The following is a 27,849-nucleotide window of genomic DNA, read 5'->3' as shown; positions in this document are numbered from 1 at the left end:
GCAATAATTATTATAGCTGCAGATTATATATAGTGTTAGGACGATGAATTAAAGTAATAGTGTATAGGACTCAGTCAATATTATATTGGAAATTCCGAATAGTGTAGGAATAGTGTGGGGCATGCAGGGTCAATGATAATCAGTATAGTAGAAGTGGTGGGTATACATGGGAGTGAACCCCTCAGAGTTTTTGGCACTCTGAAGTGGTTGACCAATGGTTGCTAGCATGCAATGATAATCCTGCTAGTTCATTTATGGGAGGCTTAAGGAAGGAGCGAGTGCATATACAGACCGCCTTGTCGTCAGTGTTTTTCCACAGTAGCTGAAACAAAAGAAAAGGTATTGATTTGCATTTACCTTCAGCATGCAGTCGTGCATGGTTACTGAGCCGCCTGTTTCCTTTCATGCATGGTGGCCCAATTTGTTCCTGAAGATAACCCACATTGGAGCAATTACCTTCTCATGCTGGAAATCACAGACCATCTATTTTCCCCAGATCTCGACACTCAGATGAAGTTGCTTACCTCAAAAACCCTTCAATAGCCTTTTGTGAGCTCTATACTGATGCCCCCAAAATGCACTATCTGATGCATGCATGCACCAAGACTGATCATTGAGTAAGTGTGCACATGTATACATATATACTGTATATAGTGGGTAATTATAGTGGGTAATTGTCGATTTGGCGAATGAAGGTGCATGCATGAGGGTCACCAAAAATTAAAAATCGCCAATGCCCAGTATATCCCACGTGGTTAATAATGCCGTGCCGTAGTATACTATGGAGTGTCGTTTGTGTCAAAACACCATGTGTAAAAACTGCATGTCTAATCCACGTCATGCACTTCACTATTTCACTATATCAGTGTCCCACTACTATAATTAAAGCGGTCTCACGTACCGGTCTCACGCTTTACTAAATCGGTGTCCTGATTTACTAAATCGCTGTCCAGATATTTGTTCCCGCGCTGCGTGTTACTGCAGCCTTTTTAATTGCGCATGCTCAAAGATTTGCAGTATTAAAGGCATTGAGTGTATGCGAACTCACAAGGTTCATATAATATTATATAGGGCGCTGTTCCATGCAACATCGTCAAATGAAAATTGCCAAATTTACCCGCTATAATTATATATAATTATGGTGTAAAATACTCTGCATGTATATAATGTATACATGCATGCATGCATGCCTGCATGATATAGTTAAGACATGCACGCATGTGCTTTTTGTGACAGTATATTATTTTTATATCCTTGTATAGTGTTAGTTGCAACTCCCTGCATGCATGCATGGGGTATCAAGTGGGGTAAATGTAACCATGCTCTTGTATATAGGTTTGGTCAGTGTATAGCTATATATATTAGGCCAAACGTACGTTCAAACTCGTTCAGCAATTACAGTTGGACTCTTGTTAAACGTCACCAGCTACTGCAGTGCTATATATATGTTCCATCATGGGGGATTACTTTGGACATGCAGGAGCGTCTGGATGTTAGTCCAGGTGCATGATACCGGAGGGTAGAATTCAGTGTATCCATACAAACCGAGTGATTGGTCAATAATGATTTTATTGCCAGTTGCTATATGACAGCAATAAAAAGGCATACTGAGAACAAAGAGTATATACATAAGTTATAGAGTTGAGAATGAATTCTTAATCTAGACTATATACATGTTGGCTACTCAAGAGAGATCATGCATGCATGCCCCTGAAGGTGCCTCTCTGATGAAAAGGGTCCTTTCTAAACATCGATATAGTCTATATAACTCATTCTAAATGCGTTACTCAAGCTCTATATGCTGCAATGACAAAGAAGTTTTAAATTGCAGCTGCATGTATGGCCATGGCAAGAAAATAGATTTTACGTATGTAAACAAGTGATATATACATGAAAAGCATGTGAAAAACATACATGCATGCATCAACATCCCTAACCACAGGGATCTGTATATATATGATTCCCTATACATGCATGTATATGATTCCCTATACATGACGTATATATCATTCCTATGTAAAAGCAGGTTCTGCATGTAGCACAGTTATAAACCACTGCATATATACCTAACCACATACCAACGGGCAAGAATAACTGTGTGCATGTGTATACTCCCCGGGTGATTCAGTAGCCTCACTGAGTATAGGCCCGGAGTTGCAAAAAGAAGCTGTAGGTAAGTTGTTATTACATGACTGTGAAGACTATACCTATACAGCTGGCTGTTATGTACTTATGTACGTAATACTATCAAGGGCGTATAAAAGAAGAGAGGGCATGCAACTCCAAGAGCAGAATTCAAACGTGGGCGGATAAATGTGCATGACTGTGCATGAAATACTAAAAATAGACATTTCTATTTTTAGCACTGCATGCAAATGCACACATTCCTCCGCCCACGTTTGAACTCTGCTAGCTACGTGTACTGATAGTGGAGTTGCATGCCCTCTCTTCTTTTATACGCCCTTGATACTATTAATTATCGGAATTTTTAATTTGTTATGTATATTGTTGCACGACAATTGTTCCTATTAGAGCAAATTGGATAAGAGTGGATGGTAAAAGCCAGCCGTCATCCTTTAGAAACTTGATCAAGACTGTCCAGTGTTCGTTCAAATTGTTGATAATTATTGTGGAAAACAACCCATTTGCAATTTAACTGCATCCGTTTTGATCGTCACTATCATGTTTTTATACACTTACCAATCCATACACTCTTACATATTTATCCCATACAACCCCTTATATCATCTGCAAGAGAACAGTTTGTGGACAGCACGCTGGTTATATAATTACGTAGAACACTCAGTAGGTCCTATAAAATCAAAATACTGTGCATGTGAGCTTTGGTTGGTATATATACATGTGTATAAAGGCAGAATTGTTATAAAACAGCTATTATAATGATAGCATATCAAATTAGCAAGACCTTCCACATAACTATGTGTAAAATACATGTGAATAGGGTTTTAGGTTATCTGCGTCAATTTATAGGAAATATGGGACTGGATGAATTGCGAACTTTTCTGCGCTTCGTTACTGGCAGCTCGGTGTGTTCCTCTTCGAAAATATCTCTAGAATTTAATGCTCTTACCGGTTCTTCACGTAGACCCATTGCCCTCACCTGTGCACCATCCCTGATTCTATCCTCAACATACCCTTCATACCAAGTGTTTGTTTCTGAGTTCCGAGCTTGTTTGTCAAGCGAGTACTTGTGGAGAATGGACAGCTATTGACGTTTGCAATATTGATAACACTGCATGCATGTCTGTCAATGTTTTTTGGCCATAATTATTACCTTTATGACGATGTTATTGTATTGTAAAGCATTCATCGCTGTGATTTTTGTATTACTGAGTGATGTAGGTATATAGGTCCAATAAAAAGCATGCAAGCTTTGGTCCCAGGAGAATTGTTATATATAACACCTATAACTTATGAATGCAAAATTAGCAAGACCTTCTATACATGCATGCAAGTAGTACATGCATGTGCTTGCATTTGTCACAGTGAAGATATAATTATATAGTTATCTGCACGAGCTTATGATTATCATGTTGCAAGCATGCATGTAATAATTATGATTGTTCCACAAATGTTCCACGTTCAAATGCTATATGAATCAGTAGGTTGTACATAGGATTGTAGCAATTTTTCACATTGCAAATGTTTTTCTATCCGGATTCAGGTATAATTGAAGACGGTGCCACAAGCCAATGAGAAATTTGACTCAGACTAACAAACAGCATCTGTAAAACTATATGACAATATCTACCAAGTGTATATACAGTGGCTACGTACTTGCAACCTATTCCAGTATAATAATAATATACGTCCTAACATTGTGTATTGGCAGTACTACTATAATATTAGTCATACTCTTTATAGTGTGTCTATATAATTATGTGTACCTGCATCTGACAGACATTCATTAACATAAATGATAAAAATTATATACAGTGGAACCCCTCTTAACGGCCAACTGCGACATAACGGCCAGACACCCAGGTCCCAAAAGTTTGCATACAAAACAACCCCTTAACAACGGCCAAAACTTTTTGTTCTCCAATTAAAGGTGTCCGTTATAGAGGGGTTCCATGCACTGTACCATCATTCAACTTGGATATAAATTTGTAATTATTACTGGCATTACGCACTGCACATTCATTAACAAATCTCAGTTAATCAAAGTACGTAAAAAAGTAAGTGTTTCAACATACAGTTCTATCCCAAAATTATCGCTGTCTGCCAGAGGATTTACTCTTTCCTTCAACAAAGCCATATTCTCATCAGACAATGCAAGACCAATTGGGGGTATACGAACTGTGTAATCGTCATCATCCGTACTGATTTCTTCGTCTACACCATACATTTCATCAATATGTTCGAAAAAGTCTAGGGCTTGAAGTCCTCTTCTCTGCATTTGAAGTGCTCCCCGCACAAATAATTGATGTGGTGTTAGATTGTGTTCCGTTCGAACCCCATGACAGTTCCAACCCTCCATAAATACTTTCAGTGACTGGTTGATACGTGGAAGATAGACGTACTGTAAACAATACCGATGAAACATGTTATCAGGATCCAAGTAACCATGTTGCTCTAGGTAATAGAATAACTTGTAAAATATCACTGTTACGCAACGATGCATATCGCGCCAGAGGCGCTCAATCCGCTGGTTGTGCACGGAACTGCCAGTTATCATGCTGTTGCGGTCATATCCTCTACTCTCTAGCATATGTGCTGCTACACGATAATTTTCACCACCGTAGTCAGATCGCATTCTTGACGGTAGTCCAAACCGTTGGACAGCTGAAAGGAAGAGATTATAAACTGTTTCGGCAGTGTTATTATTGCTACAGCGAAGAAACACGACGAGTCTGCTATATCCGTCAATAGCCCCGTGCGTTACCATGCCCCATCTCACAAGCTTGTGGTGGCCATCTGTACGAATACAAGATATGATTAGTATGCATGTATTGTATACACAAGTCTTGCTACTACTATAATAATAAGGCTCCAACCTATATACATGCATGTACACACATCTGGGCTCCTTTATCTAAAACTTAATTGACACACATTAACCATAAACCTGGTCACACAACACCTATATATGACTTACCCATGTGCCATAGAGAGTTGGGCGAGGGAACAGAGTAAGGGCGCCGAGCAGTGAGGATTCCTCTCCATCTCAGAGCTGCATTCAGGGGATCGGTTGCGTGGATAGCATTACGCACCCTTTGTCTAGTGACAGCATATCCCAATGACCGTAGTCGCCCAATCACCAGTGTCTCTCCCATATTTGGCATTTCTCGACGCACCTGTTGGAGCTTTGTACGTAGATCACTGTCACTTATACTTCTTGCAGCACTATGAACATCTAGAATGCCGAACTCCCGTCTTCTTCTATAGATAGTCATTCGAGAGACACCCAATAGTTTACTAATCTCAGTCCAAGTGAAATTTAAACTACATAGGTATTCCAACTGGTCTTGACAAATAAATAGCTGGGGACGGCCACGTCCTACTCTCCTAGCAACCTGGGGAACTTGGTAGCCTCCGTCTGTGTGTGCATCCAACTCATCAAGTCGAGTGTACCACATTGTCTTGAGCAACACACAACTGTCCATTATTTCCTTCAATGCCGTGCAAACTTCAATCGTCTCATCATCGCCATCATCTTCAATTTGTACACGAAGGGAAGATAGAGCATGTATACAAACCTCAAACCTCTCAATAACGAACTGGGCATAACTAGTAGACTGAGTATAATCGATTTCTCTATCTACCGTAGTAAGGAAAGTCTCCATTTCTTGGAGAAATGTTTCCCATCCCCACACTCGATCTCCAGCTCCAGCTCTTTGATCAACCATTTTAATTAATGAACACCCAGTCACCTTTTGACCTTGAGCCTCGCACTCGATTACAGCACGTCTTGTAACGTTACAGCACGTCTTGTAACGATTACAGCACGTCTTGCATGCATGACGTTTCCCTTACTTTATGACGTCCTATAGCGCTATTTATTTTTGTTACACTTGGCGTGCCATACACCCCCAGCTCAAGCTTCTCAGTAAACTGTTCTGATATGTACGGCTAGCTAGCAAGGAACAGCTTGCAGCAATGCTACAGTGCACTATCGTTCCCAAAAAGACACAAGAGTCTACTGTTTGAAACATGGCTGCAGGATAGAAACAGAAGTCAGGAGGACAAAGTTGACAAATACTACAAGTTGAAGACATGCTTTCATGCTTGTGACAATGGACCCAGAACTGTTATAATCATTGGCTCTTAGTGTTCCTCGTAGAGACAAGAAAAGATACTGGTGAACCCTACCATCAACCCAGCAAACGCTATAGAAACTGGTAGTGAAAAAACTGAACAGCCATAGCTAATTATCATGCAGCTAGCTACAGCTTTATTATCATTTCTGTGCATTCAAAAAAATTATACTTGTACTTTATACCCTCAAGCTTATAATTCCCTGGGAAACTATGAGATTATGGCTCATAATTCCCTGCTAAACACACACAAGTGGGATCTAAATAATAGTTAGACACTGTTTAGGAAGTTTCTACATGATTTAGAAGCCCAAAGGGCTGGTTGTAGTATCCCGAACGCAGTGAGGGTTCTACTAGCCCTGAGGACTTCTAAATCATGTGGAAACTTCCTAAACAGTGTCTAAGCATTTTAGATCATAGCAACCATGAGTATTTAGCCAATCAGATTTGAATGTTCTTATCTAATCTTTGCTACATGATTTTCTATTGAAGTACATGATTTTCTAAATTGGATAGAACATTTCCTCTAACCAATCAGATTGCAGCATTTATGACAAACATGATCTAAAATCTCATAGTACCTCCTCCTATTATAATAGGCACTTTTCCCATGTAGTTCCCTAGATCTTATATTAACTATAGTGTCTAAATAACTGGTATAATTATATCGATCTCACACAGTTGAATCTGTTCACTCAATGAATCATGCAGTTGTGGTACATGTAGCATTTCTATTTCTCGGTCCCCCAGGTACAAATGTGTAGGTCTGGCTGAGGACAGGAAGTTCTTTAGGAAGCTCTCTCTTGACTGTCTATAAGCTTGACGCAAACTAACACTTACTGCATGTAATACGCATACCTCATGAAAATACAGGTAGATATCCCTTGTGTATAAGGCTTGTATAGTATTGAGCCATAATTATACTTAAAAATGATAGAAAATTTGTAAGACGGTAATCACATTGTGTACTATTATACACTTCCAAGTAGTCATCCTTCCATAACACTGTGAACGAAACTAATAATTATGTGTTATAATAGCCTATAAATTTACAGTGGTATACTTTCTATCATTCTGTTTTTGATGTTGTACTTATCTGTTTCAAGTCTCTCGATCTCTTTCACTAACTCATCTTCCAATTTTCCAACAGTTAAATTCAGGACAGTCTTTCTCTGAATGTATGCCATTGCAAACTCTTTCAAATGTCCCTCAATCAATTCATCGGCAATGTTTAGATTTTGAAGGCTTTGATTGTGTATTAGCAGTTCCCACACAGATTTAGCGACTTCATTATTTTGCTCAAGTTCTTGTAATTTAGCTCTACTACAGTTTAATGTAACTAAAGTTGTGTTTTCATGTAAGCTTTCAAATAGTTTTGTCCATCCCAGAATGCTTAATGTGTAACTGCTAATTGTTAGTTCCATCAACGAGCAATTTTGTGATAGAGCGTCAGCAATACAACAAACCACGTCATCATTATTTTGATAAGTACCTATTTTTAGAACAGTCAGTGTTTTGTTGTTGATGAGTAGACATTTCAAAGCTGTGCAGCACTCCTCTCCATTCAAGCTATTGTTCTTGACGTCCAGTGTGGTGATGCATGATGAACAAAGACCATTGAAAAATTCTGTCCAACCTTGTTTTACTTCATAATTCTCTGAAAGAGAAAGCTCCCTCAAAGGAGATTCCTTCGTAAAAATAATTCCCTTTAATGCTTCATCTGTTAAACCGCACCAGTTAGCTCTCAAAACGGTTAGCATTTTATTTCCATGAATATACTTTTTAAATGCTAAAGATCCTTCATTTCCAAATCCCCCACTATACAGTGTCTGTGATACGTCTAAAGTGGTGACAGAAGTTGATGGGAGTGTTCGAAACAACAATGTTGCCATCTTGCGAGTAGTTTCGATACTGAGTTCTCTCAGGCTATGATTATCTGATAGAGCATGGAAGAAAGTTTCTAAATTGTAGCTTAAGTTTACTTTCAAGACTCGTAGCTGCTTGCATGTTGTGACTATCTCTGAAAGTTGTCTCGTACGTTCTTCACTCAAAGCGGGTCCTTTTTTAAAATCAAGCTCACGAAGATTTTGAGACCTCACTGTAAGTAGTGCCTTGAGCCAGCTGTTTTGCCAACTGTATTCTATCTTCAGCGCCACTGTTTCATTGAGTAACAGTCCACACTCCAATTGTTTGATAGATATGTCATTCAGTTTACATGAGTCCAGTTCCAGTGTTTGGAGAATGATGGTTTTCTTAAGCATATCTTGAAATTCCCTAGAACATTTTGTGAAATTCTCATTAGAAAGATTGGCTAATGTTAAACTAGTTACCGCTTTGCTATTTCCTATTGATCTGAGTAGAGTCTTGGACACGAATGATTTAGTGGTAACAGTTACTCCATGTAGTTCCAATGGCAAATCTCCTTCTAGCAAGGGCATAAAGGGCACAAATAGATCCTCTGAGTCATCATCTTGTATGTACTCGTCAGGTGACTCAATATCAACATGAACAAGTTTGTCTTTGTGTACTGACATTGCCAATTTAACCTTATCAGATATTGAAATGTGAGCACGTACATTCACTGGTAAGTTATTTCTTAAGTGTATTAAACCGTTGTGGCTTATTTTGTTTCCATGTAAATATATAGTACATAGGTTTCTCTTGTTTGGCAAATGTATCAACAGTGATGAAATATTGTGTAAATGGAACTGGCTCTTGTGAATTTGAATGTGTTGTATATGCTTACTATTTTGTATGACATTGCAAACACTTTTCCAAGCCTCATTTCCTGAGCCTGAACAATCTGGGCAATCTTCAAAAGCTTTGGGACCATCCAGTGATACTCGTTTCAAATCTTTAGGTCGAACAACCTCAAAAATGGTTGTAAGCATCCCTGAGCAAATTGTTGAATCTGTGGGAACAGTAATCTCTCTACTTGATAGTACAGTTTGATCGTGATCTGCGGAGTGTTGAGAAAAATTGAAAGTTACTAATTTATTTAGACCTTTCACAATTGCCCCTGATAACTTAGTGCATGATTCGTAGTGTGGGATACTAATGCTGTCCACCTTCGACTCTTCTGATAATAGTGGCATCACATGTAGATCCTCGGCATTGATTTTGTTTGAGGTGACATCTAATTGTTTAGTTAAGCACAATACTGGAATGTCTCTTTGTAAATGTTTCTTTGTAATTATTGTCTTGAAGCGGTCATCAGTAAGACTACACTGGGACAAGTTTATCTCATCCCACACGTGATCTTTGGGAGTTAGGGCGAGAAAGTTGGCCAAGACAAGGCAGTCGAACTGAGAGAGACTGTGCTCTGACAAGTTGAGTGAATTGGTCACTAGACAGGGCAAAAGCCAGTTGTACGTTGTTTGTCGGCTTTCATATTGAAGATGGGCTAAGAACAAGAAACGACATCTCACTTGTTTTTGAAGAGACTTTGTTTTGGTTTTGTATGTATGCTCCACACGAGTGTCTATTGATTTCGGAGCTGGAAAGGCTTGTTCAATGGTAATAAAATCAAGTTGAGTCAGTCCAGAGAGAAAAAGTAAAGTCATTCTAAATCTAGCATCATCAATTTTGGATGTAACAAACACTAATTTGTCTTCGTTGCTCTTTGTTAGTGCGAGATGTCTGGCTGCTAGAAACTCTTGAATGGTTAAATGAAGGAACTGATAATAATGAGCTCCCATACATTTTATTAGGTTTAGCAGTCCCAGTGACAAAGCACCTCTTTCTTTGGTGACTTCTGTATATTCAAATACCAGTTTGTCTTGAGTCATTCCTGTGAATGCAGTTTCTGATAGACAGTCTAGACATTTGATAATTTGAGTTGGCAATTTCATTATAGTATTAGCATGTTCTATCTGGTCATTGTCAATTTCATGCTCTCGTTCTTGAAATATTTTGTTCTTGTAGTGTTTGACTGTGTACAGAATAAATAATTCATAGAGTTGTGTGAGTGTGTCGGGTAAGGTATCTTGTTGCTGGTAGACATACAGTACAATCCTGCAGTTTAGAGGGATATAGCATAGGGAGACAATATCCAACCTCTCTTTCAGCATCTGTATTAGCTTTTTTGCTTTTCTCTTGTCTGTAACGTTTTGCTTAATACAATGTTCAATATCCTTTTTCTTGAATCCTAATACTTCAACATGTCGATTGACACGATTGAGTTCCTGTAGTGGGCCTGAGGCGTATGAACGTGATGTAACCAGCACAGAACAGTTGAGTAGGCGATTCCCTCGAATTATTTCCCAGATAATAGTATTCTTATCAGATCGTTGTTTGCCACTCAGCTCGTCAAAACCATCAAAGATGAACATGACTCCGGAACCATACGTGCTCTTGATGTGATCGAGGATTTCCTCTCTTTCATGTTGCTTAAGGTCGTCAGCGTTTAATAGGTCAGAGAGTGAGGCAGCTGTGTGACCTCTTAGTTCCCTTAGTGGTTTGAGGATAACAATGTGGTGGTCCTTGATGAGCTTCCCTTGTGCCCAATCAATGCATATCTTCCTGCTGAGTGTGGTTTTGCCTACTCCTGGGGCACCGTCCATTACAACAATGTACCTGTTTGGTGTAGCTATTTTGTTATCGTCAATTAAAACCTCGAAGATCTGTTCAAGCGTAATCGCTTTCTTTCTCTTAACAATATTGTCCACATTACCAGTAGCGTAATCATACTCGATTGATGGTTGGTGTTTAGCTTGAGTTAAACGAATCTGTGTACTTCTCTCTATTAGAGCTAGTTTTGTAAATTTCTCTTTCAATGGCGGTGGCCAATCGTCTGGAAAAGTTGATATCTGTTTGTACCTGTCTTTGAGCAAGCTGATGTACCTCAAAACACATTTTGGAGTGGGGTCACTGCTAGGCTGTGAGCTACTTGTTGATATCTTTTTTGTCGAGATACTTTCTTGTATTTTATCAGCCAATGTGTTCAATTCAACAGATGGCTGTCGTAAAGCTTTGTCTATTTCTGCCCGTGTTAACTTTGTGGCGTTATCTCGTTGTTTTAGGACTTCTCTTAAACAAGTTTTGCATTTCTTATGCTCGATGTCAATGCTATCGAGGGTACCTGTATCAAGGCCCAGTGCTAGGCCTAGGTCGTACCATTTTGAACGGGCTTCGTAAAGTTCAGTGTACATTTCGTTGAATTCTAAAAACTGGTTACTACACGTAGCTAGTGTTACTTTTTTTGCTATAGAATGTTCATCAGTCTCACTATGTACATCGTCAGATTGCAGTGAGTTATCACTTTCATACTGCTGTATACATGTATCATCACTCTCGTACTGACGTGAGCTACCTGCCAACTGATGAGGGATATCGAGGTGAACTCTTTTAGCTGGTGGAGTATCTGATGGACTAGCACCTTGCAAAGTGGAGCTAGGTTGACACTTTTTGTCCCTGGTTCTAGTATGCAACCTTTTCCTAGCTAGTGGGGAGTTGATATCAGAGTGAGATTGTTTGGATTGCTCATGTTCTGTATGTGTTTCTCTTGGAGGATATGGAATGCTAACGATAAGTTTATTTGATCGAGTATTTCGTTGTGCTCTCATAATTGGATACGGTATACTGACAATTAGTTGTAAAGGAGTATCACCACACAACCGAGTATCAGTAGAGGTAGTGTCAGTGATATGTTGTTCTCTTATTGAGCGTGGAATACTCACAATTAGTGGTGATTTATTTGTGTGTTGAGCTGACGGACTGTGACTGCTCACTTGTTGTGGCTGTTCCTTCTCTTGTGTCGATGGAGATAGATCCATTATGCTCGTGTGTCTTGGTTTAAGCTTGAGTATATAGATCTGATAAGAAAGATCATAATTATTCATAATACACAGTGCTTCACAGGCATTAAGCTAGCTGGCACTTACATTGTGTGTATAGATTGGAAAATACAGTTTAGTGGCAGATGCAGGAAATGTGAAAGAGTGGTTCTTGTTGAAAGACAACTCGCGATCGCTCCTCTGGCTCGTTGCTTCCCGCGCCCAATATTTTGGGGTTAGGAGGTCGGACATCACATGAACTTTCACTATTATTATGACCTTTAATTATTAGCAGTTGCTTTCTGCGCATGCTCAGTATGATCATCCTGGAGAGCCACACCCACAAAAACTGCAAAACAGTGCAGCAGCCCCACCCTTCTTTTCTAACCGATCGAGCGATAGACGGATAGCTAGACCATAGATAGTAGAGGAGAGAGGGATTGGAAACACAGAGATTTCACGCGGCCCATGCGTGTCGCACCGGAAATAGACAGGAAATTAATTTAATTTAATTTAATTTTTTTTTGGGCGTGAAAGCTCTCCATCTCGGGGCTAAGAAAAATTACATGTACAAAAGAAGGATAATAATAATAACAATAATAATAATAACGAGGAACCAGGGACTCGCTTGTCACTAGGTCGATAGGGGGCTGTCTGGTGGCGTGCCCTTGGCTTGATCGGGCCCCCCTAATGCACGTGATGGCTGATCTGAGGAGAGAGAAGGACAGCCTGCATCTGATCCATCCCATGGTGGTGCTGTAGGGCTGATCCCATTTTGTTGACAGGAGAGATGCCAATCTCTTATAGGTGGAGGTAGCGGAACGTCCAAGGCCCCCAGTACTTGACAGGATGAGGGGAGTGAAGGTCGAGTTTTCTACATCTCTGATTCGTTGGTCATAAGCTCTCTTCTTTATGTTTTCATGCTTGTGGTAGGTTGTGGAGAGTTGGGGTTGCCTGTTTGAGGGAGCGTACGGGTTGAATACCCTAACATTAAAAAATGCTCTCTCAAATCTGCTTCCCCAAAAACCATCTGCTGCCACGTCTAATCTGGCACCATCTTGTGTGTTGGCAGATGCACCTGATAGAATTTCGCCGGTGATGGGTTGTAGGTGTGGTTCTATGGCGACATTGTGGCAAACTTCCGACATGAGGTTGGCTGTGAAGTCTCTGATCTCGTTATGCCTTATGGAGGGATAGCCGCCTTTTGCACATGATAACGCATGTTCCACTGTGAAGTTGGTGCCACAAGCGCATGTGATTGGGGTGCCATTGGGTTGCCACCCATATTGGAGTGCTAGTGCGTCTCTGAAGGCACCTTTGTGCAGTGCTAGGCCAAATTCTTCCACTGGTAGTACTGTTAACCAGTTTGAGGCTCCCTTTTCCTGGGACAAGTTAATTTAATTGGGGCCAAAAGAGAGTGAACAGCTAGTTATAGCTTTCACTGGCAGGATAGTAGCTACATACATAGCCTCGATCCCAGGCCGATCCGTCTCCAATTGAACGCTATAGCTTTGTTTGCTGTACATCAGAATGAGACTTTTCTCCGTTGCATTGAAGAAATATACGTCCTCAACAAACCTTCAAAGAACAAGGCATGCACTCACAGAGTCTATATAGACAGTTCATATAGATGTATAGAAAAATAATTATGTTTACAAACACAAAAGATAAGTCTGACGACGTTTAGGTAGTGGTGTATTTCCGTCATCAGGTCACTACACAGCTTTTGCAAAAGAATTGACCAATCGTAATGAATAACAGTGGGGTTATCATGTGTCCCTTCCCTCCGTCATTGGCATGCCAAACTTTTCCAAAGGGTCTTGGCAGATTCTTAGATGTTCTGAGTACCCTGCATGGGAAAGCAATTTTAACGGGTAAGTTTAAATTAGCATATTTCAAAAACTATACAGGTTAGCAAATTTTCTCAAGGCACATCGGGATCATTAGGCAATATGTAGACCTAAACAATAGTGATGTACAATCTATTGTTAACCAGTAACTCCCCGCAAACAAATGCACTTTTGAATTCTTCTTTTCACACTTCTATGTTAATATCCAACAATATAAACAGCATAATGCTCAACTTGTCTATGCCTAAGGCATATTTTAATGCTCCCTCTACACTCTGATCACTCTGATCAGCAACCATGACTACTTCCTAGTTCAAGATATCCCCCCACAAAGTTTCATATGAAACTTTGTGGGGGGATATCTTGAGCTAGGAAGTAGTCATGGTTGCTTGAGAGTGATCAGAGTGTAGAGGGAGCATTAAAATATGCCTTAGGCATAGCCAAGTTGAGCATTATGCTGTTTATTCAAATTCCCAGCTAAATACATGTAAAAATAATAGTGCTACATAGACCTCTGATGATCAAATAAATTAGGTAAATGATGTAAACCATACATTTACTATGGATAATGTACATACAGACTAGCTCTGCCAGTGCTTACTGCAGTTTTCTTCACTTTCTTCTCCTTTAATTGTCTTTGCATCTGGCTCGCAATCCATCGCAATCATCACTTGCGGAATGCAACACGCATGGTGTCAGAATTCTTTAGGGCAATACATTGGTCACCGGTGATGTTTCCAATCCCTCCCCTCTACTATCTATGGCTAGACTCGCTGGCCAGTCCAGGGATTGGGACTGGTCAACTGCCAATCATCAAGAAACTGAATTCTGTTCATGATTTAAGCTTTTCAAGCCATAGCTTCAGTATTTTTGAGCTTCTTTGGACTGTAAGCTTAGTATCCCAGCTCAGGAGCAACCTTGGACATTTCAGCATTGATAATAGCAATTTCCGGACGGGACACAGGACAGAACCTCTAAATCCGGGACACTCCCCTAAACTGACCACTCCCCTACACTGCGAGTGCAGTGTAGGGGGGTGGTTTTCAGTCTATACCTGGATCCGCCACTGCAGTTCACGTTCTTTTGACTGACCTCGAACTTTGTACAGTGCACAACTTGTTATTTGTGTTGTTCAATCAGCCTTACAGGGTTTGCAGAATCTTTGCAACATCAATAGAGTTGAGGGTTGAGCGTTTCCTTATAGTTTACTCAACACTGTACACTGGGACCCGTGGATCAGGAAACATCCACCTAGGCCAGCCAAAATCAGAGTACTGTTATAGTTTTACATTATATACCTCTTCACCTCTTCTAATAGTTTTTGAGCGAAAGCAAAACAACGGCGAGAGGTATTAGCACAGCGCAGCTTGCACCACTTGTTGTCCCAGTTGCTCACACAATCATGTGATGGTATTGCTATACAGGCTAAGAGGAGACTTCTGCTCACGGGGACTCCACTACAGAACAACCTGCTGGAGCTCTTGTTTCTACCCTAAGGTGGCTCTGCATGAGGTGCACACATAATAGGCTTGAGTCTGTGGGTGATTCAACTGAGGCTACGGAAATTCGCTACATCAATTCAATTCGCTATATATGCCAATTCATATCTTTGCCTGTACATACGGTTTTTACTACACTACATATCCCCCCATACACACACATATGCCAAGCAGATCATGACACCCTTCAAATTTCGGAGGCTCAAGTCACAAGTGCTGAGTCAGCTCCCGGACAAGGTGTTCAGTACGGTGCGTAGACGTTGTACAGGGGCGTGGTGGAGAGGTCACTCAGGGTCAATGAGGGTCGACGTGGTGAGTGCATGTAGGTGAACCATGTGTGATAGAAGATTGTGGCTGTTTGTGTTGTGGGTTAGTCGTAAGAGAGGCAGTGGGTGTGGTTTGATGTGCACAAATTGCTTCCCGGGCGTCCCTCAAACATTATCTCAATATTGTAGCAGGTGCATGGTTGTCAATTGACCTATTCAATGATTTAGGTAGGCACTGTCATACGCCAATATTCTCACGTAATTAACAACACTTACGCAGCAACGCCAAAATAGAAATAGTCAATTTGATTTTCATTTTGCCAATAAAATTAATGCTCGCTGGTTGTATGTTTCTAGTGCTGATGACATGATCTCCAGCCAATATCTTGGGCACAAGTATCACATGACCGTGCTTTAAATGACTTAATTGTTCTTTAACTGGGTATGTACCTGCCAAATAGTCTGGCCACGCCCTCCCATACTTCGTATCTTGCAAAGAGGCTGGAAATCGAGACTACCTGCCGAAGATCTCGCTAAATATCAATATCTGCTATAGCTACCTCGCCCGATTCGTGCAGATTTCTGCAACAAGCTTTCACCCACTGACCTCATCTTTTTTCCCCATTCATTGGTAACCCAACCCAGTATACCCTCGTGAATCCTCTCCCCTTTCGCAAATAATGGTCGAAATGTGCAGGGGATCCTTGATGTTTTCGACAGCCTCGAAGTATTAACTGCAGGACGACACCTATATCAAGACATGATGTGGGTGGTACCAAACTGAATAACGGGGTATTCAAATCCTAAAACAAGGTGAGGCCTGGCCGGGGCACAGCCCCTTTCGAACCCCGATTAATTAAAGGGAACCTTCATTAAGAACCGGGTACCCCCCACCACACATTTGTCGAGGGAGTGCGCCCAAACACAGGCGAAAAATTACAGTTTACGACATGCTCGATTTTAGCAACTTTGTGTGCTCCATTTGAAATTTTGATGGACGCAGTGCAGGTTATCATTTATTGCCTTAAGGCGTCAATGGCAAGTAAAGGGTGATTTAAGCAACTTTTTTTTTATAACAATACAAGACGTTGAATGCTTTAAATAATTATAGCGAGGTATACAAAACTGGTTTAACAAGTCAAGCTAGCTTTGTACAAACGGCAGGCTCATGTGACATACCCTTTAGAAGACACCTAGCCCACGTGTTTCAATGCTATATATAGTGCACTCGGTGCCGAGGATGGACTTGAAGCAAAGCACACAGATACGTATACACTTATAATCAAAGGTATGTGTGTTCTAAATATTCATATACAACATATATAATTATCAACACACTAATTTTGTCTATGAGATATACTGCAATAAGAAAGTTAGTCACTATACAAAAGTAGATATTTTACATTTTCTCAATGTACCATCTCCTCCCACTACCATTAACTTGTTCCCAGGGAGGACAACAGTGAAGCATAATGCTCGCGGTGTTGATATTTGACTAACGACAGTCCATGGTGTCATGTTGTACTGATATATGTCCTTCGTTCTATCTCCATTGGAGTCCTCCCCACCCACTGCCAGCAGGTGTTCATTGATGGTAGCAAGAGAGGAATAGCTAACTGGCAAAGGGTCTCCCATATAGCTGAGCTTGGCTGGGAAAGAGTTAGTTGTCTTAATGAGCATTTGTACACTGAATACTTCTCTTGATCATCATCAGTTCGTGGGTGTATGTATACACATAGTCTTCACAGATCGTTAATGATGGTTGATCTGTTGGCACAGCTGGTAGTGAGCTAACATTTGACCATTGCGTGTTAGCAATATTTGTTGCATTTTGAGTGGGCAGAACAAAGGAAACACTGTGCCAATATCTGCCATATGGCACAGGTCAAGCCTTGAACTGTGCCACTATCTAGATACTGGCATAGTATGGCTGAAGTTACCTAAAGCCCACCCTCCACTCAGTAACCTGAAACGGTCCCTTTTATAGTTAAACAGATTCAGTCAGGGGCGTACACAGGGTGGTGCTTAGGGTGCTCCAGCACCCCCATCCAGACTCTGGTGCTCCAGCCGGCACCCTATCCAGACTCAGAGAAGCTCAAGTAGATAGTTCAACCATCACTGGCTGGCTAGAAGGAAACTACACTTACTGCAGCTATCTACAGCTTAATAGTGATAGTTACAATAACTTTATACCAGTTAGATCTAGCTAGCTAAGCTGGCCTAAAAAACTTGCTTTTCTTCGATCGTTACTGGGATCCATGGGAACTAGTAAAGAGTGGGGAGGGGCTCAATAATAAGGCTAGGCAGCAGGAAGTGGTTTGCTGTATCAAACACATAGAACACTTGAGCTTGCTTCACAACATGCAGCACAACAAGGTTCTTGGATCCAGGCACATGAGGTACATGAATGTATAGTATAATTATATAATTAAGCCTACATGTATTTAATAATAATCAATGTTTGCAATGTAAACTACAAAGTCTCTTTTCCTCAACATCAAGGTACTGGTGGTAATACTTTGTACGCTGCCTGTCACTAGTTGGGCGGAGCCCGACCGTCCCTGACGGGAGGTCGGGTTTCAAGCCTATGTCAGGATTTGTCTTGCTGAATTATGTAACACGCTGATAAGCAGCTATGAATAATCATTTTATTCTATGAATATTATTATTCTGAAGTGGGTGTTAACCAATTTTATCTTGCTTGAGGTTGTGCAACCAGACTAGCCTCGATCCCAGGCCGAGTTTTCGCTTTTATAACGGTTAGGCGAACAACTAGGCCTGGTACTAGTTGTCTGCGCATGCGTCAAATTTTCATTGTATTTGTGGTCGGCAAAAATATTTAATAAATCAATAATCGAAATTTGTACACAGAAAATGCACAGAGTGAGTACACACAAAATATGCACATAGGGAGCTGCTTCACAAGGGCCTGGGGAGTTGCCAGTTGTGCTGCAGCACGATTACAGTGACCCAGGGCAACTTCAAGATGATTGAATGTCTTCAAATTACGTTTCAACGATTTAGCAGGCTGCTGGACTTCTCTGATTCTAGGCCCCAACTCGTAACTCAGTTAAACTTTGCTTGAGAAAACGTAGATTCTCTTGATGCCTCTGAGCTACCCAGCAACGCTCGAACGAGCAGGTCATACTCCAGTCCTGTAAGTATAGGACAATATTAAAGAAACCAAACACGGTTAAACCCTTACCTTAAACTGTCCAGTCTCGTCCATTAGTAGCCAAGAGGAGCACTGTTGGGATAGCTGGATATTAGCCATTGCTCCTGTACAGAGAAGTAGACATTCTAAATACCTGTAGATCTATATTAAATTTCTCGTATTTTAAACAGGTTATAGTGTCATTGTCGACGAGCTGATGATGGCAGCACCAAGTTCTCTAGCTCACACTCTTCACTTGATCCACCATATTAATGATGAAACTATAGTCTACCTAGATCTTGCCAAACATGATGATAGCACAGGGCCCACACAAAAATGTCTGACCTTGACTTGACAAAGCTTTATACCTCTTCCCTTGTTGTTCAGTCTTCAGAATAATGTTTTCTAAGCTTCAGAGAAGAGAGAAGCTTCAGCTAAGAGCCATTCCAATAATGATAAAACGGGAACTGACTTCTAGTACACGATAGTACACGAATATAAATGTCACAAAAGTGAACGAGAATATCCATTAGTCAGAATCTGACTAACGATTGACGCATGCGCAGACAACTAGTACCAGGCCTAGTTGTTCGCCTAACCGTTATAAAAGCGAAAACTCGGCCTGGGATCGAGGCTACAACCGGACGTGACACAGACCACAGTAGAAATGCTGCAATCTGATTGGGCTGCAACTATAGTTGCAGCAAAGACAAATCCTGACATAGGCTTGAAACCCTACCTCCCGTCAGGGACGGTCGGGCTCCGCCCAACTAGCCTGTCACCTCCTGGTAAGCTGATCAATCTTTTAGTGGCCTGAAAAGAAAAGAATCAAGACTGTCGTCAGATCAAGCAAAGGAACAAACGTTTATCATCACTTACACTTCTACATTTACACAGAGACTAGACTAGACATGATTGCATTGACATTTGACATACCTTAAGAAGAGTTGGCTAGAGTTTGCCATCCCAGGCGAATTGAGCTTCTGGTCTAGTCTCATGAATCAGCCGCCGTTCTTTTGGAACCATGAATCAGCCGCCGTTCTTTTGGAACTTTTGGTTCCAAAAGAGCGGCGGCTGATTCATGAGACTACTTCTGGTCATAAACATTCTTGACTTGCTGATGGCACTGTACACTGTCAGTACTGTGCACCATCTAGAAAACAGTGGGCGTTGCTGACACCCCGGAAGTGGGCGTGGTTTAAAATTTGCTGCGCGCAATGAGCACTTTTTTTTTTTTTTTTTCCCCTCCATTGACTGAATCCTAGGATCGCCCCTGTCAGTGGTAGGCAGAAAACGTTTTTCATGCGTCTGGAGCATTCCACAGCCACCACAAGTAGTTGAAACTAGTTGTCCTATAACCCTTTACCGTTCAATCGTTCCATTCAGGAAAAGGGTCATCACTTTAGTTTGAATTTGAATTTGTGGGTCAGCCCAACCCCTCTTTGCAAGCTAATTTGGAGAGGGCGTGGCCAGACTAGCTTAGAAGATGGGCGTGGGTCAATGGCTGTGCACACACACACACACACACACTAACCAGTCGATTATGCCTTGCTGCTTGCCTCGATGGAAGTATGTGTGGCCTTTAAAAGCTGTAGCTGGTCTAAACCTTCAATTTGACCGGTAAAGGGACACAGTAGGACACACAAAAGGTCTGGAGAAAGTACTTAGCATATTTAAAGGTGATGTAGATGGAAGCAGTAGCCAACAGACAATGGCTCTAAACAGGAGAATAAGCAGTTCAGATGAGCTAGAGCTGAACAGTGTGAAGAAAAGCAACACCTCAGGCTCTGGAAAAGCACTGCTGCACTGATTTTAGGCGCACGGTTTATTAGCCACGCCTATCTATTATTAATTGGCCACAAAGCAATTGCTGAGTCATTAAAGATGGCGGAATTGTCTAGGTATAAGAGAAATAGAGACTGAGAGGTCATCTGCCTCGTGGAAGCAATCGCAAATCTGAAGAAGCGCTTTGTAATCCAGGTTGTAGTCGTTTGGAAACCCTGTGCAGAATGTCCTGGAGATGACTGTACTTGGAGCAAATGCTGGGCAAAAAACTTACTCACTTACTCACTTACTTACTTAGTCAGTCAGACAAAGAGCGGTGAAACGTCGAAATAGTGCAATTTTTAAAATGACAATATTCATACATTTAAAACGTTCATGGATTATGAAATGAGAGATACAAAGAGAGAAAAGGCTAAATAAACTATCTGTCCATTCAGTTTCTTGATGTGGCCTGTCCCTGCAGAGATAGAACAGTTTGAACATGAGTCAACATAATTGAAATATTGCTAAACACGGGCAAACCCACTGCCAATCCTATGTAAAACCTACTGGTTTTACTAATACAGTGATTTTTTTTAGTTGCCATGCCACCTCAAACTGAGACCAATAGTTCTAGAAGGAACTGGCCCATTCCGTCACTTCTATGCAAGGCAGCTATGCCTAGGAAAGGGTTAAGCATGTACCGCAAACATTTATACCCACAATTTTTATATTCCATGCATGCATGTAACAATGTATTGATTATAGCTAGAACTATATATACTAAACGTTAGCACATAATAGTAGAGGAAGGGGATTGGAAACGAGATCACGTGAACACAATTTCATGGACTGTCCGTGTTAGACGGAAGCATAGCAGAATGGCCGGAAGTAGACAGGAAGTATATAGATCTGTGTTGCTGGTTATGGTTGCATCCTCCTCTGTGGGCCCTCCTGCTAGTGAAGACATATCAAGGAAGTAGGACTCTGAGCTATGTGTGTATGCAAGCTTTTAGTTTTGACATTTTTTTTAGTTACTCTTGAAATGTGTCCATACTATAATGATCATAAATCATTCAATATAAAATATCCATGACAACTCATCATTCTATGAACTGTAGACAAGCCATGACATTGTAAAGATACGAACGATATGAGTCAGAATGTGTTGTCAGAGTCCGAGTCTTCTGCGTTTGTGTAACGGTTCGTGAACAATTTTTTGACAGAACTTACCTGATCAACTATAGACTTATAGTAGTGTAGAAGGTAGAAGAGTGATGCTTCCACAAATCTTTTAAGGCCAGGATTTCCATCACAAAAGTTCAGGGAATCAATGGATCTCAATCGAAATAGCACAGGACGCTGGTGAAGGTAACTTAGGTTGAAAGAACTGGAGTGATGAGTTGAGAGAGGGATCTAAGGGTATATTCAGAACGTACTGACAAGGTCCAAATGAGCTGGCAATGAACACACAAAGTGGCGATGACATCGACTTTGGCAGCTTGACAATAGTGAGCAGGTTCTTGACAGCAAGAGTTCAACACTGCCTTAGCAACCAAGAAGTGGAGAGATTCAAGAGTTGCTGGTCGACTCAGGTAAAGGCTCATGGGACTATAGAGGGATATCTGCTGCTTCTTGCTTTTCTTTTGCTGAAAAAATGCAATTTTTGACTTCCCATGCCCATTATTTACAATCACACCTGTGTGGGAAAAGAGCAACTGTTACACGACATTTTCACACTTTTTCATTGAGGAAAAATTCTTCTTTCGAGTTAGTACAGCTATATATTCTCATATAATTATATAGAAGTAAAGCTTAAAGAATCAGACTAAAACTTTCAATTGTGAACAGTCAGATCAGGACACCCCGCATAAAGAAAGCACCCCATTCGACCTATTTCACAACACTGGAGAACAACAAAAAGCTTACATATCAAAAAAGGGGCTATGCTCAAGTCAAGGAAACAGCCAATGTGCTTACTAGCTTCTAAAACTGTATCAGAAACTAGATTCTCCCCAAACAGTGCTAAAAACAGGTGAATGGTGAGTCATAGCTAACTTGTAGCTCATCTTTTTACTTAAAACGCTCAAAATATTGTTAATAAATATACTGACATTAAAGCTCTTAGATAGTCGTTTCTTACCTTTAGAACCGAGTAAAACTCTGAAAAATCTTGTGCCCGCTCAAAATTAGTCAATTCGCGGTCTAACGCGAATAGACCTCAGCTCTCAATGTATGTTCTATTGCGCACGTGATCTCGTTTCCAATCCCCTTCCTCTACTATCGATGGTTAGCATTAGATAATAATTATACGGTATGATGTAATGAGGTGTTCGGGGCATGTTCTAGTTATCGTGCACCTCTTAATAATTATTTACTGGGTGCACTGCTCGCATAGTTGAAGTAATTTACCTATGTATATAGCTGATTTTTTCGTTTTTGTTTTTGTAATTCGTACAACAATAATATTAATTATTGTAGTGTAATTCAAAGTTCCAATGTTTCGAGGGAGAGGGTCTGCGAGTCCATTGTGCTCATTACTGAGGCCGCCATTTCCACGCTGTACTGCGACCGACAGCCTTTGCAGTAAGTAATGGGAGGACTAAATTTGATGATTATAGGATAAAAGATCACCACAATTAATGACGATGTTTAGGAACTGGTAGATTAATTAATTCTATTAATCTATCCCACATACTTGGTATTAACAAAGCAACGTATTTAATTTCTGCCAAATTAATTTTATTTCTACGCTGTAATGCTAAATAAAATAAAAATTAGTCACTAGCTATACAAAAGTACATTTTCTGTCTGTACAATCTCCTCCTACCACCATCAGTTTGTTCCCATGGAGGGCAGCAGTGTGGCATACTGATCGAGGTGTTGACATTTGACTGATGACAGTCCATGATGTCTCATTGTACTGATATATGTCCTTAGTTATATCTCTATTAGAGTCCACCCCACCCACTGCCAGCAGGTGACCATTGATGGTAGCAAGAGTGGAATGTGTAACTGGCAAAGGGGTAATCTTCTCCCATATAGCTGAGCTTGGCTGGGACTGAGTTAGTTGTCTTAATGAGCATTTGTACACGGAATACTGCTCTTGCTCATCATTAAAACGTGGGTGTATGTACACATAGTCTCCACAGATCGTTGTTGATGGTTGATAGGTTGGCACAGGTAGTGAGCTAACAATAGACCATCGCATATTAGCATTGTTTAATATTTCGACAGTATTTAAACTTTTTAAATCACAATATCCCCCAGCCGCTACAAGTGTGTTGTTAGCGTACACAGCTCCAGGTCCCCACCGTCCGGTTGGTATAGGAGGGAAGTGTTCGACCCATTTGTTGTTAATGTAGCTGTAGAGTTTGTTACTATAGCCGCGTTGTGTCCCTGACCGTCCCCCCACAGTTGTGATCTTATCATCAACACAGACAATAGTGAAGTCCTTGTTAGGGCAAGGTGGTAACTTGTGCCACTGATTGTTGCTGAATTCATAAACAGTTGTAGATCCAAATGAATTAAAGTATGCCTTGTTTCCAGTCACGGCTGATGATCCATACCCAATATCCACATGTACCTCAGGTAGTGACTGTATTGTAACAGGTTTCATTAGTGTAGCTTGTTCATCTTGCAGTGCAACTTGGTGCATTCGAGTCGATAGGTCGTGAATTTCCTCGTTCTTAACTTGCCAACGTTTGTCTCAGTTGAGATACTTCTCTGTCTCGTTGATCGATGACTTGTCGGAGGGCAAAAGTATTCTCCTTACTTGATTGCAACTCTTGGTTGAGTTTCCTCAGCTGTTTTTCTCTGGCTTCAGCCTCATGTTGAAGGGTTGCTTGGAGGGTTTGAATTTCATTCGCTTGTGTATGTAATTGTTTATAGCTTTTTGTTAATGTCTCTTGATGTGTTTGTAGCTGCATGTCTTTTTGTGCAATTTGCTCATTCTTTTCTCTCATCACCATTTCATTTTCTATTATAAGGTGGTGATTTGCTTGTAGTTGTTCAGTAATTTGTTCATCTTTCTCTCTAATCACCTGGTCCAGGTCTTGTTGGGAGCCTTCTTGGTACTGTGGTGTCCTCTTGAGAGCATCTAGTATTTGGCAAAGCTGCTGGGAAGATGGTCGTTCAGCATCTTTATCTTTGAGGCAATGATGAGCAATCGGCAGCAGAGGATGGGTGGGCTCAATCAGGCTGATGTGGGCTTGTCTTCTCTCTATCTCAGGCACTGGAACTTTGGCTCGAATTGCTTGGTTCGGAAATCGTGGATCAAACAGTTCTCTCATTTCATATGAATCTGTTGGCTTTGGAAATTGTCGAGTTGTAGTCTGAACTAGAAGCACACCAAATGAGAAGGTATCTAGTTTCTCTGTGTACACTGGTGGTTCATTTAGTGCCTCGGGAGACATGAAGGCTGGTGTTCCCGGGCATGTGGTCATTGTGGCTAGTCGGGTGGCGTTTATGTCCCTGAATTTGGACATTCCGAAATCGGTGACTTTGGCTCGATTGCCTGCAATGAGTAGGACATTGTTGCTGGAGAGGTCGCGATGGATGATCCCATTGGAGTGGAGAAAGGCAAGTGCTTGAACTATGTTATAGGAGAGGTTGACTTGGATGTGGTAGGGAATATCTCCAGGTGATGACTCCAGGAAGTGTGTCAGACTCTCGTCCATGAGCTCCATGAGAAGAACTGGTGCATTTGTGTCCGGATCGCGATAGGTCCCCAGGTACTGTACAATGTTGGGGTGGTTGACACGACTCAGAAACGCACACTCAGTTTCGAATCTTCTAAACGGGTGTCTATGTTCTTTGCCAGGATCTGGAACAGTCATTTGGAAGAGCACTGGATAGAGTAGCTTAGCAGCACAGAGTAGCTGGTCACACTTGGCTTTACACACTGCCCCATAGGAGCCAGTACCAAGGGTAGCATTCTTGAAGAGTTGAACATTTCTGAATAAGTATTCTTGTTCATTGTCTTTTCTCTCGGCCATAGCTATATAGACTTGTTAGCTAACTATATATAGGTGTACAGTTTAAACCAGCCAGAAAAGCTAGGTGGGTGATTTTTACTTTTTACGTGCTTGTTGAGTGTGTTAGGCCATAGATATTATATCTATAGTTAGGCATTTGTCATTTGCAGAGTAGATATTCTAGCCGGATGTGCATCGTTAATATCTATGGTTTCAAAACCATAATTTAGTGACCGTTACCTAGCAAACTATACGCAAATGAATATAAATTATGGTTTTGAAGTTTGGTGGTGTCAGTAATGAGTCCAATGGTCTAGTTTTTGTTTGTATTGAATACCAGATACTGAGCACCTACATGTGATCCAAGGATGGACGTGATAGTAGACTTTTGCAAGGCCACGGGAAGATATGAGTCCGACTTTAATTGAGCTCTTTACAGTAAAAAGTGTGTGCATGTGCGTGCGTGTGCGTGCCTGTTGACTGACTTTGAATGATGTCCTGTTTGTGCAGTTGAGTAAATAGACATGACCTGCTGCCTGTGCAAGAATAAGCAGGGAGTTTGTGCTGTTACAGTGTTGTGTAATTTACTCCAGTATATTGAATACCGTACTGGTGGTGGCGTATCATCTTCCACATGCTCGTAACTTCTCCAAAGGAGGGAGAGACTAAAAAAACAACAACTCTACAACACATCTCACTCCTGGGAGCTGGAGGCCAATGCTCTGGGACTCACCAGCAATACAGCTTAGCATCAGGTAATAATATTATTGTGTGTAGGAGAGCACGATTTGTTACATACTCTCACAAATATATATTTCCCATACCCAATTCGGCAAAACTGCTTCTCAATTTCACTATGTGATGTAACGTTAATAGCATGTACATGTAAACACATGCACTATACAGTTGTCGCATAGTTGGGCAACTAATTTCACGGTGATGTCAATATATCAATCTATGATGTCAGAACACGCAGTGGTGGAGGTGAAGCAAAGCTCTCAAAGAGTACCAAACAGACGCCTCCCAAACGCACACCAGCCTTTCCGCAAAGTGAGTGGAACCAACTAAGCCACCTCACTGATATTTCAGGTCCGCATTTGGCAGCCGCATTTGGCAGCTATATCTCGATTATCGATTTGTTGTGCTTTCCATTTCGAAACATGCATATACATTGGTACAACTGTTTTGCTCACTACAGCTATTAAGAAATTTCCTATATAGACTCCTTCGACCTTGCGTAATTTGTGGGATTAGCAGTTATCAGCTAATAGAGTTAAAAGTGTTAAGCAAATGCGTTGGATTGATTTCTCTACCATCTGAAAAGACTCTGCACGATTATACTCATGGATAAAAGCAGGTGTTGGTTTTTCGGCAGAAGTAGATGCATGCACAGTTGGTTAAAGAAGCTCAAATTTTGGAAGAGAAAGATTGTTCTTGTCTGCATGGGATGAGATGAAAATTCACTCTAATTTGGTTTTTAATAAGCACACATGTGAACTGGTCAGTTTTGTAAATGTAGGTGAAATTAATGTTGCAGCAACATTAATTGCATTAATGTTGCATTAATGTGCAGCAACTGCACTTGCAATTACTTGCAATTACTTCTAGTATATAATCTACTGAACTGCTTTCTTCTCCATTCACTGCCATTGAGTGCAGACATCCTACAACTTCAGTATTATAAGAGCCTTTCTAGACCTAGCTCTTTTCATACTTTCTTAGCATTTTGAAAGGAACGTATCCAACAATATATCTGGCCACATTATCGTCGTCATTTGTTAGGGCAGGTATATAACAGTGCTGTCAACGACACTCTTACTATAAGTGTCTTGCAACATGTCGGCAAAAAGTTTCTTAGTAGCCATCTGGTAATATATAAGTGGTGGTAATATATATTATAAGTGCATGGGGGCAATGTGGGGCAATCGACTTCTGTTTAGTCCACATTTTACTACTGGGTCTCAATTTGTAAAGGAAGACCACATTTTTCCCTGAGCATGTTCTTTAAGCGACATTTTATCAGTTTAACATACAGCCAATAAAGCACTTTTCCAAGCTTGCTTCCTACGCCACTGCACACACACACAGTGCACAGCTTGCATTGTGTGCAGAGTTTGTGACTCAAAGTCAGACATTAGACTCATATCCTCCCACACGAGGCTGGGAGCATGCAGTATCTCTGTGACTGGGCTCTATATATTATAGGATGGCTCTCACCATGCAGTGTATAGAGTGCATGTCGTCAATAATAGTCGTATCTCAAGAGTACTGGTTCTTAGTTATGACAT

The 27,849-nt window shown here is 40.9% G+C and overlaps 5 protein-coding genes and 2 long non-coding RNA genes across 7 annotated transcripts; 1 reads left to right on the top strand and 6 right to left on the bottom strand.

The window, feature by feature from the left end:
• Window positions 1–118: 118 nt before the first annotated feature.
• LOC135349885 (uncharacterized) lies at window positions 119–3,827 on the top strand. The gene is made up of 2 exons (XR_010399028.1): window positions 119–339; window positions 497–3,827. It is a non-coding gene; the product is annotated as an uncharacterized LOC135349885 (long non-coding RNA).
• A 294-nt stretch (window positions 3,828–4,121) lies between these two features.
• On the bottom strand, window positions 4,122–5,965 carry LOC135349882 (uncharacterized). The gene is made up of 2 exons (XM_064548526.1): window positions 5,120–5,965; window positions 4,122–4,938 (listed from the first exon to the last, which is right to left on the bottom strand). The coding sequence occupies exons 1-2, from the start codon at window positions 5,868–5,870 to the stop codon at window positions 4,175–4,177; spliced, it is 1,515 nt and encodes a 504-aa protein (XP_064404596.1). The 5' UTR covers window positions 5,871–5,965; the 3' UTR covers window positions 4,122–4,174.
• A 1,321-nt stretch (window positions 5,966–7,286) lies between these two features.
• Window positions 7,287–12,054, bottom strand: LOC135349879 (uncharacterized). The gene has a single exon (XM_064548522.1). The coding sequence runs from the start codon at window positions 12,050–12,052 to the stop codon at window positions 7,328–7,330; it is 4,725 nt and encodes a 1,574-aa protein (XP_064404592.1). The 5' UTR covers window positions 12,053–12,054; the 3' UTR covers window positions 7,287–7,327.
• A 17-nt stretch (window positions 12,055–12,071) lies between these two features.
• On the bottom strand, window positions 12,072–13,443 carry LOC135349822 (uncharacterized; the record flags this gene model as incomplete). Its single annotated transcript, XM_064548433.1, has 2 exons — window positions 12,072–12,091; window positions 12,681–13,443. Coding segments are annotated over 2 exons (783 nt in total), but the record flags the coding sequence as incomplete, so codon positions are not given.
• A 5,050-nt stretch (window positions 13,444–18,493) lies between these two features.
• LOC135349572 (uncharacterized) lies at window positions 18,494–19,452 on the bottom strand. The gene is made up of 3 exons (XR_010398938.1): window positions 19,190–19,452; window positions 18,873–18,946; window positions 18,494–18,822 (listed from the first exon to the last, which is right to left on the bottom strand). It is a non-coding gene; the product is annotated as an uncharacterized LOC135349572 (long non-coding RNA).
• A 3,837-nt stretch (window positions 19,453–23,289) lies between these two features.
• Window positions 23,290–24,243, bottom strand: LOC135350415 (kelch-like protein 12). Its single transcript, XM_064549196.1, has one exon. It carries the CDS (start codon window positions 24,241–24,243, stop codon window positions 23,374–23,376), a length of 870 nt encoding a protein of 289 aa, XP_064405266.1. The 3' UTR covers window positions 23,290–23,373.
• Window positions 24,244–24,274: 31 nt separating this feature from the next.
• On the bottom strand, window positions 24,275–25,683 carry LOC135350414 (uncharacterized). Its single transcript, XM_064549195.1, has one exon. The coding sequence runs from the start codon at window positions 25,580–25,582 to the stop codon at window positions 24,275–24,277; it is 1,308 nt and encodes a 435-aa protein (XP_064405265.1). The 5' UTR covers window positions 25,583–25,683.
• Between the last annotated feature and the right edge of the window lie 2,166 nt (window positions 25,684–27,849).

This window comes from Halichondria panicea, chromosome 16, assembly GCF_963675165.1.
Source record: "Halichondria panicea chromosome 16, odHalPani1.1, whole genome shotgun sequence".
In the NCBI taxonomy this organism is placed as follows: domain Eukaryota; kingdom Metazoa; phylum Porifera; class Demospongiae; order Suberitida; family Halichondriidae; genus Halichondria; species Halichondria panicea.
This window is presented reverse-complemented; position numbering and strand designations above follow the sequence as displayed.

Bases quoted from the DNA above. Each gene is read 5' to 3' on its own strand.
- LOC135349882 (XM_064548526.1), bottom strand. From the start codon at position 5,870: ATGGTTGATCAAAGAGCTGGAGCTGGAGATCGAGTGTGGGGATGGGAA. The intron at 4,939-5,119 runs GTAAGTCATATA...GTATTCGTACAG, and splicing joins CAACTCTCTATGGCACATGG to ATGGCCACCACAAGCTTGTG.
- LOC135349879 (XM_064548522.1), bottom strand. From the start codon at position 12,052: ATGGATCTATCTCCATCGACACAAGAGAAGGAACAGCCACAACAAGTG.
- LOC135350415 (XM_064549196.1), bottom strand. From the start codon at position 24,243: ATGCACCAAGTTGCACTGCAAGATGAACAAGCTACACTAATGAAACCT.
- LOC135350414 (XM_064549195.1), bottom strand. From the start codon at position 25,582: ATGGCCGAGAGAAAAGACAATGAACAAGAATACTTATTCAGAAATGTT.